This window comes from Canis lupus, chromosome 1, assembly GCF_003254725.2.
Source record: "Canis lupus dingo isolate Sandy chromosome 1, ASM325472v2, whole genome shotgun sequence".
NCBI classification, from domain to species: domain Eukaryota; kingdom Metazoa; phylum Chordata; class Mammalia; order Carnivora; family Canidae; genus Canis; species Canis lupus.
Window position 1 is genome coordinate 109694452 of NC_064243.1, and position 14036 is coordinate 109708487.

At 46.8% G+C, this 14036-nt stretch overlaps 1 protein-coding gene across 10 annotated transcripts in view; it reads right to left on the reverse strand.

Moving 5' to 3' along the window:
• CCDC61 (coiled-coil domain containing 61) overlaps positions 1–646 on the reverse strand; it is a 32105-nt gene extending 31459 nt beyond the window's left edge. For 4 of the 10 annotated variants that reach the window (XR_004813217.2, XR_004813218.2, XR_007402350.1 and 1 more), the window contains exon 1: positions 24–195. Coding sequence is in view for 3 of the 10 variants with exons in the window: in XM_049094276.1 (XP_048950233.1) it covers positions 24–180 (157 nt within the window). In the remaining 7 variants the exon portion in view is untranslated. The other 6 variants (XR_007402351.1, XM_049094255.1, XM_035712466.2 and 3 more) reach the window with 5 other exon arrangements.
• Positions 647–14036: the final 13390 nt, after the last annotated feature.

The following is a 14036-nucleotide window of genomic DNA, read 5'->3' on the forward strand; positions in this document are numbered from 1 at the left end:
ATGAGTGTCATATGCCTTCATACCTCGCTCAGGCACCCCTTCATTCGCGAAGTCCTCGCTCATCCTCCCCGTCGGTGCTGTCCCTAACCTGCCCTCCACCCAAACCAGTTTGCAACTCCTCTCACGGACCTCCGCTCCTCCACGCCGCGCTATACTACCCTTCGCCTTAAAACCTCCCATTAAATCACAGGGCTCTACTTACTGGGGAATTTCTGTATTTTACCGCCTGCTGTCTCCTGCTTTACATGCTTTCCCCATTAAAGACCCTCCTGGGAAATACAAAACACCTCCCCCTCGCCGACTCAGATACTGCCCTCCTACTCACAAGCCCTCCTCAGAGCGCCTATCCGTGTTAAAGGTCACCCTCTCCTGATTCCTTACACTGCCGGGTCAGCTGTCCGCCGCAGCCCACCCTCCCCCAGGGCACCCCCTCCCCCCCCAGGACAGCCACCCCAGCCCGCGCACCCGCCACTCCGGCCGCCTCTCACCGTCTCCACAGGCACCCTTCCTCGCGAGCGGTTCAACTGCCGTAGCTCCAGCCCCGCCCCAGGATCCGGCCTTCTCGCTTCTGACTGGCCCTGGCTGGCTCGCAGCCTACTTCTGATTAGCCAAGACGGACGCCCGTCACTCCGTGTCCCGCCTCAGAGGAGGACCCGCCCCCCAAGACTTGCAATTGGCCCACTCGGACCAGAGATTCCTACATGGGCCCGGTCGTCGGTCCTTTCTCCAGTTATTACTGGCTAATGACCGCTGCCAGTCATACAAAGGGGGTTGTCCCTCGGAGGGGGAGGAAATCCTGGAAGTAGCCCCTTGACCCCGCCCATCACCCCCTGCAGAGGCCTAGGACCCGCCCACGCGGAGGAGCGGGCTGGAGGAGAGTCCGGAGCGCATGCGCACAGGAAGGTCTCGGCCACCGCGGGTCCGGAAGCTGCAGGGAAGTTCTCAGCGTAAAGATGGGCTGAGATTTATCGTTGCTGGGTGCGTTCCTGAAGGTGCTGAAGCGCCTTTGCAGGCCCTGACTTATTTTAACTTAACAACAACCCTGCGGTGTAGGGGCTGCTATGATCGCCACTTGACTATTAAGAAAACAATCTCAGAGAGGTACAGCCACTGCCCGGGGATCGCACAGCCTGGAAACGTATTCCTATTTTGAGCCAATGAATCATCAACAGGGTTGATAGAGCTTATAGAATTTGGTGGAGGAGTAAGGAAGGGGGGAGCGTTCCTTAAGAAAAGAAATACAGAAAAAAAAAGAAAAGAAAGAAAAAAAAGAAAAGAAAAAAAGAAAAAAAAGAAAAGAAAAGAAAAGAAAGAAAAAAAAAGAAAAGAAAAAAAAAGAAAAGAAAAGAAAAGAAAGAAAAGAAAAGAAAAGAAAAGAAAAGAAAAGAAAAGAAAAGAAAAGAAAAGAAGAGAAATACAGGGGGATCCCTGGGTGGCTCAGCGGTTTAGCGCCTGCCTTTGGCACAGAGCGTGATCCTGGGGAATCGAGTCCCACATTGGGCTCCCTGCATGGAGCCTGCTTCTCCCTCTGCCTGTATCTCTGCCTCTCTCTCTCTCTGTCTCTCATGAATAAATGAAATCGTAAAAAAAAAAAAAAAAATACGAAAGCACTAACACAAAATTGGGTATGAACGTGAACATTTGGAATATGAAATAATAACAAATTACATATTTTTTTTCAAATTACATATTTTTAAAAGAGCTGACAAATACCACGAACATTTGCAAAATCCCAAAAGATAACGTAATGTTTTCATTAATTTACTGCCTGACACACCTCTGTGGTAGTCGCCTACTTTTTTGGCTGCATATGTTTATTTCATCATATACTAATCTGCAGGGAGAAAAGTGAATTGTCTTTCCTCCAGTATGCTTAATGGAACTTTTTTTTTTTTTTTTTGTCGTTATCATTTAGAAAAGTTTCAGCTTCACAAATCGGTGTTGGTGATGTCATCAAAATCCTTATGGATATCTGTGAAAACTTTCACAAAGTTTAAGTCACATTAGGTATGTTTTGGAAAATATTTTCATGGAGTAACTTCTGGCTCAGTCCTTTTAAGTGTTTTTTATGTTTGCTTTGTTTTTGTTGTTGTTTATTTCATGAGAGACGGAGAGAGAGAGGCAGAGACATAGGCAGAGGGAGAAGTAGGCTCCCTATAGGGAACCCAATGCAGGACTAGATCCCAGGACCCCAGGATCATAACCTGAGCCAAAGGCAGACACTTAACCACTGAGCCACCCAGGTGCTCCTGGCTCAGTCCTTTTACTTACTGACTCACCTCCATTGCACAGGCCACTAAAGCATATAGTCATGCCACAATAGACTGTGGGCCTTTTAGCTAGTGAGTTAGCACCTCCGACAATAGGAACATTCTTGGAAGATGTTCTGAAACCAGGACTGCTAGTTAGGTAATTTAAGTATATCTGAAAGAGGCTCTAAACCACATCACCATATCCCACGAAACCCAACCTAAATGTATCCTCAACTCACCTTTCTCTCCAGCTAGATCCCTCAAATGCCCGAAGCTACTGCAGCACCACCCACAGTAAAGAGAAGTGTAACAGGGGAAAGTAGAATTGGAAAAAGACAGTAGTCTTAACCAATTGCATTTAAATATCTTCCTTTGGCCAATGTTATGAAAATGGCAGAGCTTAGGAACACATTGAAGGATCTTTGAAAATCAGAGCCCTGAAGCTGGCATGAGCTTGATTATAAACCCATCCTGAACATCATGCTCTTGAGTGTCCACTGTATGCCAGAGGCTAATGCCAAGAATCCTGCCCTGAAGCTTAAGGGCCAGTCCTGCCATTGTCACCAACTGGTTGTGGGGTCCCCTGGCCTCTCTAGATACGAGTTTTCTCACTTCTAAATTGAGTGTTGCTAAAAAGACTAACATTTAGGCCCAGATATAAAGTTCACAAAACAGGCCAGTTAGGAACTCGGGCTTTGCAGTCCAAGAGGTCAGGATTAGAATCTAAGACATATGAGGAAGTTAGGGGAAGGAATCCCAAAGCATCCTCTCACCAGCGTGGAAACTCCCATAAGTCATGCCCCTTCCTTGAACTTTGCTTTCTCCATCCATAAATGGAGTTCAATTCATTCCTTCATTCATCAAGCACTTACTGAGCACTTGCTATGCTCTAGGCACTTTTCTGGGTGCTGGGGGTAGGTACATCAGTGAATAAAGAGAAAAAACCCATACCTAGTAGAAGGGAGACAAAGATTTAAATATAAATAAACAAATGTATGTTGTCAGATTTGTGGTAAATGCCATGGAGAAAACAAAGCAGAGTAAAGAGAACAGAGTGGTCAGAGGTGCCTCAGAGGAGGTGACTTAGGAAAGAGACCTGAAGAAAATGAAGAAACCAGCTTTCCGGATACAGAGGTAGAACATTCCAGGAAAAGCAAACAATGAGTGCAAAAGCCCAGAGGTGGGAGCCTGCCTGATGCATTTATTTATTTATTCTTAAAGATTTTTTCTTGTTTATTTGAGAGAGCACAAGCAGGGAGAGGAAGAAGCAAGCTCCCTGCTGAGCAGGGAGCCCAACTGGGGCTTGGTCCTAGGACCCTGAGATCATGACTGGAGCTGAAGCCTGACACTTAACAAACTGAGTCACCCAGGCACCCCTGCCTGATGCATTTATTTTTTTAAAGATTTTATTTATTTATCCATGAGAGACACACAGAAAGAGGTAGAGGGAGAAGCAAGCTTCCCGCAGGGAGCCCAATGCAGAACTCAATCCCAGGACCCCAGGATCATGCCCTGAGCCAAAGGCAGATGCTCAACCACTGAGCCACCCAGGTGTCCTCCCTGATGCATTTAAAGAACAGTAAGGAAGAGCATATGGCTCTTGATCTCGGGGTCATGAGTTCGAGGCCCATGTTGGGGTTAGCATTTACTTAAAAAACAAAAATCAAAGAGGAGGCCAATACTGAGTGAGTGGGAGTATGGAAGAAGACACCTGAAGGGAAACAAGAAGCCAAGTCATGTAAGGTATTGTAAGCCATTGTGAGGTCTCTGGGTTTTGCTCTAAAGTGAGATGGGACCCACTGAAGTGGAGGGCAACCCAGATACAATTTTACTCATGTCGTAAGTGGTGATGCTGGCAGTTGTGTTAAGAATAGGCTGTTAAGGGATGCCGGGTGGCATAGGCGGTTGCGCATCCGACTCTTGGTTTTGGCTCAGGTCGTGATCTCATGGGCGGTGAAACTGAGCCCCACGTCACTCCACCTCAACCCATGTCTGGCTCTGCTCTTAGGAGTCTGCTTCAGTTTCTCTCCCCCTCTGCCCCTCCTCTCTCTCTCTCTCTCTCTCAAGTAAATCAATAAATATTCTTTTAAAAAAGAGAGAAGGCTATTAAAATAATTCAAATGAAATAAAATGATGCAACCTGTGGAAAATACATTGGCAGTTCCTGAAAAAGTTCAACATACAGTTGCCATATCACCCAGCAGTTCCACTCCTAGGTATTTACCTAAAAGTATTGAACACTGGGCAGCCCGGGTGGCTCAGCGGTTTAGCGCGGCCTTCAGCCCAGGGCCTGATCCTGGAGACCCAGGATAGAGTCCCATGTCAGGCTCCCTGCATGGAGCCTGCTTCTCCCTCTGCCTATGTCTGTCTCTCTCTCTCCGTCTCTCATGAATAAATAAATAAAATATTTTTAAAAATTTAAAAAATTAAAAAAAATAGAAGTATTAAACACTGATGCTCAAACAAATATTTGTTCATGAATATTCACAGCAGTACCATTCGTAATGGTGGCCAACAGCCAAAAGGTGGGAACAACTCAAATGTCTATGTATAGATGAACAAGGTATGGTATATCCATGCAACGGAATATTATTCAGCCATAAAAAGGAATGGACTGCTGGTCCATGCTACAACGTGGACCAACCTGGAAAATATGCTGAATGAAAAAAGCCAAACGCAAAGGTCACACATTGCATGAGTCTATTCACATGAAATTCCAGAGTAGGCAAATCTGTAGAGAAATAAAAGCAGATTAGTGGTGCCAGGGACTCGGGGTGGGGGTAGGGGTGGGAATGGGGGAGTCACTGGTTAATGGGTGTGAGGTCTCCTTTGGGGATGATGAAAGTATTTTGGAACTAAATGGAGATAATGCTTTCACAACACTGCGAATGCTAGATGCCTCTGGCTCATACCCTTTAAAATGGTTAATAGTTTAAGCAAAAGATTCAGAAAGTAATTCAAATGAGAGATGATGGTGGCTTTTATGAGGGTGGTAGCAGTGGAGGTGGTGAGACGTGGTTAGGATCTGCACATGTTCTGAAGGTCGGGTTGACAGTATTCGCTGATGGATTGGGTGTCGGGAGGGAGATAAAGAAACGAGTCAAAATGATTGCAAGGCTTTTTGATCTGAGGAGCTGCTAAGATGAAGTTTCCATTTATTGAGATTATATGAATAGCAGGTGGGGGCAGGGAGAAGTAGGGATCAGGAGTTTGGTTTTGGACATGATGGGATACCTAACAGACTTCCAAACCTTGGTAGGCTTGTTGAGAGGCTGAGTGAATATATGAGTCTGAATGAACAAGGAAAAGAGAAGACCAAGTGCCGAGCCCCGGTGTTTTTGTTTTTGTTTTTTTGTTTTGTTTTGTTTTTATGATAGTTACAGAGAGAGAGAGAGGGAGGCAGAGACACAGGCAGAGGGAGAAGCAGGCTCCATGCACCGGGAGCCCGATGTGGGATTCGATCCCGGGTCTCCGGGATCACGCCCTGGGCCAAAGGCAGGCGCCAAACCGCTGCGCCACCCAGGGATCCCTGTTTTGTTTTGTTTTTTATGAGAGAGAGAGAGAGAGAGACTCAGAGACACAGGCAGAGGGAGAAGCAGGCTCCATGCAGGGAGCCCAATGTGGGACTCGATCCTGGAACTCCACGATTACACCCTGGGTCAAAGGCAGACACTCAACCCCTAAGCCACCCAGGCTTCCCAACCCCAGTGTTTAAAGACAGGTCGCCTGGGTGGCTCAGTAGGTTAAGCCTCTACCTCTTGATTTTGGCTCAGGTCATGACCTCAGAGTCGTGAGATCGAGCCCCACATGGGGCTCTACAGTGGGTGTGGAGCCTGCTTAGCATTCTCCCTCTCTCCTCTCTCCCTCTTCCTCTCCCCCCACCTCTAAGAAATGACAGAGAAGAAGCAGCCACTGAGATTAGAGGGAAATCATGAGTGTGGTGAGTCTTGGGAGCCAAAGGAAGAAAATAAACCTAGGAAGAAGGTGTGACTATCGGTGAGAGGGCTCAAGTGGCATGAAGGCAGGTCACTGGACTGTTGGATTGAGCCACGTGGAGATCACCAGTAACCTTAAGAGTTGATTTGGCCAAGTGGTGAAGCCAAACCCTGGTTGGGGTGATTCAAGAAAGACTGAAGAAAGGAACAGGAGACATTAGTACAGATATCTTTTTTAAAGGGTTTTCCCATAAAACTGTAAAGAGCAGCAGAACATGGAGCTGTAGCTAGATGATGTTAATACACCATATTTACATTAAAGCATGTTTTATGCCCATTAGAATGATCCAGAAGAGAGGACAGTGGATGGAGCAGGAGAGAGAGGGGGAGAATTGCTTGATTTAGGTCCCTAATAGATGAGAGAGGATGAGATCTAGTGCACGCTAGGAGTGTTTCTATAGTTAACAGGAGGAAAGGCAGAGAATAGGGTCCCAGGTGCAGGTAGGAAGTAGATGCTCTGGGAACCTTCCGATGGATTCTCTTCTCTCTGAGAGATTGGTGCAGGGCCAAGGGTGAGAACAAGGAGTGGGGCAGGGCTAGAGGTTCAAGGAGGAGGAGAAGGTGTATAGTGTTCCAGGAGTGTGGGAGAGTAAATGGACATGAGGAAGTCTTCCAGGAGGTCCTCAGGAAGTGATCACTGTAGCGTGTGCTTTGTCCAGCCATCTCTGTCTGGACAAGGCACAAGGTAGGTGGAGAGATCAATGAGAATTGCCCACCAGTCTCATTCACATAAAAGCTGGAAACAGGACCCGGTGCCCAGTGAGTGCTAGAAAGGAGGACAACTCCTTTGGCTAGAAGCACTTTGATTTGGAAAATAGAGGACCTAAGAAAAGGATAGGGACCAGGGTCTTGTCCAATCCTACCCATTTACAGATGGGAAAACAGAGGCCCAGGCCCAGAGTCCCTTCCAGGTCTCCCACACCTTAATATGATTTTTTAAAAATATGAAGTGCTATAGTCATTATACTTATAAAATGTCCCAATAGATAAACCCATTATCAGATTTGCTGAGGCCATCAGCAAACACACCCCAAGTCCCCCTAGTTTGTCCTGTCTGGTTATTACAGCTGATGAATATAGAGCAGTCGTTAAGCCATAGGTGGTTTCTTGTATGTCCCAGTAAGAGGCAATGAGGTGGTTAATGAACCTGTCTGCCTGGGTTTGAATCCCAGCTCTGCTTCCTATAGTCTACTTCTCCATGCCTTAGTTTTCTGACCTGTAAAATGGGGATGAAAACAGCAGATATGCCTCATAGTGTTTTTATGAGGAATGAATAGGTTAATACATGTAAAGCACCTATCGCAGCACCTGCCATAGGAGGAAACACAAAATATCCATGGCCATTATCTTATCACTGCATCCTCTTTGTTAAGAGGAGTACCTCTAGGAGAAAGGTACTATTATGATCCCTTTTTTACTGTGACAGGAACTAAAGTATTAAAGTGTTAGTATTCAAAGCCTTACACACACACACACACACACACACACACACAGCTGCATGTGTTTGTAGTAATTCTGGGTGGGAATGAAGATATAAAGAAGCCCAGAGAAGCTAAACTGATCTCCATAAACACATAAAGCAGTATTTTCACATCTACTAGATTGGCCAAAATTAGGTGGTCTAAGAACACCAAGTTCTGGAGAAGTACATGAAAGAACAGGTCATCTGGCATCGATGGCAGGAGTATAAATAGGTGCATCCTTGCTGGAGAGCAATCTGGAATACTTTGAGAAATTAAATATGAAGATGCCGGACAACCCAATTTCTCCACTCACCAACAGGCCTGTACATGGGGTACGTATAAGGATGCAAATTGAGTGCAGTTTAGAAGCAAAGAATTGGAGGGAATTTGATGTCCATTATTAGGGCTTGAGAAGCATAATGTGGACTATATGGTGGGATACCCCACAGACATATAGAAGACAGAGAAGCAAACGTCAGTGCAGTGCTTAGTAAATGTCTAGTGCTAAATGCTTTAAGATGCCAGCTGGCAATGATCCTATGAGAAAAGTGCCATTTTTATTTTATTTATTAACTTTTTTAGATGGAAGGAGAGGAAGAGAGAGAATATTAAGCAGGCTCCACACCCACTGCATGAGTCCAATGTGGGGCTGGATCTCACAACCCTGAGATCACGATCTGAGCTAAAATCAAGAATTGGATGCCTAACTGACTGAACTGCCCAGGTGCCCCAAAAATGCCATTATTTGACAACCTCCCATTCTACACAGAAAAATAAAGACCAGAGAGGTTAAGAGACTTGCCTGAAGGCATTCAGCTGGTGAGTAGCCTCTTAAAATAGTCTTGAGACTCACTCATCAGGGGCACCTGGGTGACTCAGTGGGTTAAGCATCTTCTTTCAGCTTGGGTCATGATCCCAGGGTCCTGGGGTTGAGCCCCACGTCAGGCTCCCTGCTCAAGTGGGGAGTCTGCTTCTCCCTCTGCCTCTGCTGTTCCTCTTACTTGTGCTCTCTCTTTCTCTCTCTCTCTCTCTCAAATAAATAAATAAAATCTTAAAAAAAAAAAAAAGACTCGCTCCTCATAAGCTAGAAATAAGCACAGCCACACAGAGAGCTCTCAAAAAGCACAATGAAAGGAAGATAATGAGGTTTGTGGCCCAATGACATTGTTGCAAATTTAAAGCACACACAAAGAAACTAACTGTAAGGATACACATAAATCTTAATAAAAGAACAGAAGAAGGATGGAGGCCAAAAATTAAGCACGCTAGAGTGGATGCCTATGGGGGGAGCAGATGAAAGGGGGAATTTTCTAAAATTAAATTCAACCAAAGATGATTGCATTGAATCAACTCAAGTGGATCATACCATGCACTGTGGTTCCAAGGTAGGGAAGCATCGAGACCACTGGGGAAGGAGGAGATGAGGGGCGGGGGGGCATGTACCCTGGAGAAATTTGGTCAAAGAGAGGCCAATGAGAAAGAAAGGCAGTACGGTGAAGTTGTTAAGAGGGTAATCCTGCAACCAGGCTGCCAGGGTTCAAATCTCAACTTAACCCCAAAAGACTTGACTTCCCTGTGCCTTGTTTCCTGTACTTTCTCTTTTTTTTTATGCCCAACTTGGGGTTTGAACTCACGACCCCCAGATTAAGAGTCACATGTTCTAGCTACTGAGGCAGCCAGGCATCCACCCTCCCTAATATTTGTAAAGCCACACCCTCGAGAGAGATACATAAAAAGCCCCTTCTTCCCCCACAAACCTAAAGCAAGAAATCTATATTGCTCCTCGATATTCTTACGGAAATCCCATTTTTCTTTCTCTTGGATGCAGCACAGCGTATGATCTGACTTGCCTTTTAAAAGGCTGGCTCTGGCTGCTGTGGAAAAGGGGCAAGAGTGGAAGCAGGGAGCCCAAGGGGAGGCTCCTGGGAGAGAAGAGAGTCCAGTGGGGAGCCACCGGGGGTGGCGTGGACAGATGTGGCAGGGGAGAGGGGGTCAGACTATAGAATCTAAGGGTGCAGCGGAAAAGGTTTGCTGATGGATTGGATGTAGGTGTGAGAGAAAGAGGGGGTGTCAAGGGCGAATGCAAGGTTTTTGGCCTAAGCCACAGGGAGAGTTTGGAATTTATCCCGGAGGCAGTCGGAAGTCATAGGAAGATGTTGAGGCTGGGAGGGGGGAGGGGACTGGGTCAGATGCCATAATCACCAAGGAGGCAGCCAGGACCGGGAACACAGGCCTGGGAGACAGGCCACGAGGATGGATTCTAGCCCTGGCTCAGCCCCCAACTCACTGTGGGCTCCTGGGCAGGATAAAACTGTTCTCTGGACCTCCATTTCTCCATCCTACAAAGAGCCTGGTAGGAATAAAAGACCCCAAAAGGCCCCCTCAGGGCAAGTATTTTTGGTCCAAGCTACTCTGACTCAAATAGTCTCAGAATCAGATAAATACACAATCATTATTCAAGGACGAACCTCTTCTTTTTAATCCTCCTCCTCGAAGCCTCATTGTACAGGACACAGAATTTCTCTGGCCCAGGAAGGAGGGGCATAGTATCAGTGACAATGACAGGCAATGTTTGTGGAGCACACATTCTGTGCCAAGGGCCGTCCATGCTCTATCACACTGAGACCAGACAGAAGCCCTGAGAGGTGGGTACTTTATTATCAGCCCCACTTGTAAATAGGGAAACTGAGGCTCTGAAGAGGTGGGATGATTTGCCCAAAGCCACATAGGAGCACCAGGACTCCAGTGATGTTTCCCCACCTGCACTGCTACCTATCACCCTGGTCTAACCAGCCATCAGCTCTCCTCACCTGGATGGTCACAATCACCTTCTCCCTGGGCTTCTTACTTCTACCCCCAACCCCCCACACCATGTTTTTCATACATGACAGAGGATCTGCGATAAAGCCTATGTCAACTCAGGTCGTTCCTCTGCTCAAAACTCTCCCACAGTTGTCATTTCACTCTGAGTCAAAGCTAAGCCTTTTACAGTGGCCCTCGAGGCCCCACGCGGTCTGCTCCCTGCCTAACTGGCCTCATTCCTCATGCTCTCCCCTCCCCCACTCTGCTCTAGCTTCCATGGGCTTCTTTTTCTTCCTCCAACATGCCAGGTGCATTCCTGCCTCAGGGCCTTTGCACCTGCTCTTCTCTCTGCCTGGACTGTTCTTCCCCCAGAGACCCATATGGCCCACTCCCTCACCTCCTCCTCCTTCAGGTCTCTGCTCAAATGCCACCTCCTCTATGAGGCCTCCCCTGTCCATTATATTTAAACCCAAAGCCTTATTCTCACCCCTTTGGACTCTGATATCTCATCCGCCTTCCCTGAAGTATTTTTCTCCACAGTGCTTATCATCTAATATACTATATATATGTTTTACTTCTTTGGCATGTTTATTGTCTATTTCCCTAGAATGTGAGCTCATGAGGTCAGGAATTTGCTTCTATTTTGTCCACTGCTATATCTCTAGTGCCTAGAACAATGCCCAACATACAGCACTTGCTTGATAAATATTTTTGTCGAATGGATGGGTAAGGATCTGTCTTCAAGGCTGTTGTTTGTAACCACCATACATTGTGTTCAAAACACTGTGTTGACTCTTCATGTGTTGGCTTCTGATCACATCTCTCTATCTCTCCTGCCCCTGCTAGGGTCTGGGCAAAGAGCCCCTCCTCCCTGGAGTCTGATCTGGCTCCGTCCCAGCCCCTAGACTGGCCCCTTCCCCTCCATCACCTGTTTGATACCTATGTCACTCCCCTGTGTAAAACTCTACAACGACTCCATGTACCTTGTAAGAGCCATGTTTTTCTTTCTTTTCTTTTCTTTTTTTTTTTCTTTTTAAGATTTTTATTTATTTATTCACGAGAGACCCAGAGAGAGGCAGAGAGAGAGAAGCAGGCTCCCTGTGGGGAGCCCGATGCAGGACCGCTCCCAAGACCCCAGGATCATGACCTGAGCCAACGACAGACGCTAGACCACTGAACCACCCAGGCGCCCCCACACTGGGGTTTTTTCATACTGTTGGTCACAACTGGTTAGGAGACTGTGAAACCAACCAACATTTTTCAGTAGAAAAGAACAGATCGGAGTCTGTGCATGTAATGTAGACATAGTATAGACAAAGATATAGGTGAAGTATGATTTCATGAAACTTTTGTTTTAGTGTTGTATGCATTAGATCATGATATAATATCTCTTACGGTGGGTCAAAACAGTTCACAAAATCCTGCACGTCCATAGTCCTGTCTCCTAAATCTCATCCACAGACTGGATGGATAGTATTAATATCAGCTCAGATTTCTCCCCTCGCTGGCTGGGACCCAGGCCAAGTGGTTTCACCTGCTTTGGTTCTTGGACTCCTTGCCACACTCCCTTAAGCACTGTTATGATTCCCAGTTGACAGATGATGAGATGAGGCTCAGATTGGAGAAAGCCCATGACTGAGGTCACAGGGCTGGGAAGAAGAGCCAACCTGCCTCCCCAGACTACCCACTTGCTGGCTTGCCCTGCCCCTCTCAATCTGCTCCCCATCTACACAGAGCGCTCAAGTTTGCCAGCCCATCCTCAGCCCCCCAGGTGCAAGGGGCCTCACAGATCCTCTGACACCTCAGCCGGTTGTACCATTTGAATTCCCATTTTGCAGGCTGGAAAACAGAAGCTAGCAAGCATTTCCAGAGATCCACCATTCTATCACCCTTCTCCAAATGCCTTTAAGTAGTAGGAGAGAGAGAAATGGCTAAGGCCACATCTTTGATGGCCTGGGTTCAAATCTCATGCTTCAAAACTGTGTGATCTCAGACAGCATCTCTGGGCCTCAGTTTCCTCTTCTGCAAAATGGGAATAATAATAGTACTTACCCATAAGGCCATGCTTAAGACTGAAATAAGTTGGAATACATGCAGAGTTCTTAGATCAGCAACCACACCCATTTGTTGAGAATCATCCCAACAGCCCTATGTAATTAAATTACTATGTGTGCCCCAACATTGTTGCAGAGGCCCTTGCCTGAGTTCATCCAGCTAGAAAATGGGAGAGTGAGAATTTGGATGCAGATCGGGCTGGCCTTTTAGCCACTGAGTCACAGTAGCCCTTGGGGTATTAGTATTGACAGCAACAGCAGGAACATTTTCCAAATTAAGAAACATGAGACTCAGAGAGGGTAAGGACAGGCCCAAGTCACACAGCATGTGCATGTCAGAGCCAAGATTCAAACCCTCAAAGTCTTGTGTGTGTCCAGGAGCAGGCTGACCTTTGCCCCATGAGCCCCTCCATAAAGCTCTGATGGAGCAGGAAGAAAAAGCAAGTTGAGGGGTGTTCTTGCTTCAGCTTGGTCTGGAGGGTCTTGTATCCTTGGCTCAGCCTCTACCCACCCTAAGGTGGCTGCTTTCTTGAAGGCCCTGGGGTGGAGGTAGTGGGGTGGCACGGATGATGGCAGAGGGTGCAGCAACCCCCTCCTCTGGCCTCTGATTGGGGCCCTGCAATCCCCCAGGATTTGGTGCTTGGAAAGCTGACGTTAGGTTGCTATGGCAATGGGTTTGGGGCGGTTGCCATAGCAGCAGAACTAGCCTGGGTTTAAAAATATCTAGGAGGAGGTTTGTGTTTGTGTGTGAGTGTGAGTGCGTGACCAACCGTGCTGCCGTGTGTGTCCAAATGGGAGGGTTTGTGGGGGGGGGTGAGCTGGGGCTGCAGGCATGACTTGGGGGTGAGGGCTGACCAATACTTGGGATTCCGTGTATGTCCTGCATGTCTCTGAGTGGCCTGTGAGGTCCTGTGCATTTTGTGCATTAGACTATGAGAACCATGTATCTAAATGTGTGTGATTATCCCATTTGTGTGGAAGGCAGGATTGGGTCTGTTTGTCAGTATATATATCACATGTCACTAACATGTATGCCTTATGTAACATAGGCTGTTTATGTCTTACGGCTTTGATCATGTAACTTCTCAGGATGTGTGTGACCAAGTGTGGAGTTATTTTGGCTTTGGATATGTGCACCTGGGACATACTCGGATATCAGATGTGTGTCTATCTATTTTTGCATGAGAGCCTGTGACATATATGGTCCACATGACTGAATGTGCATTATGCATTATGGGTAAGTGTGTGTGTGTGTGTGTGTGTGTGTGTGTGTGTGTGTACCTATCCCCATGAGAATTCTTCATATATCAGAATGTGCCCATGTGAAACTGTTGAGTATACACCTGTGTGTCTGCAGGAGGGCTGGCATGACTACGTGTGTGCTGGGGATGTGGAGCTTCATGCCAGACTCCATGGATGTTGGGATATGTACCTGTGTGGTGTGAGTATATGTGAATCAAAGAGTCTAAG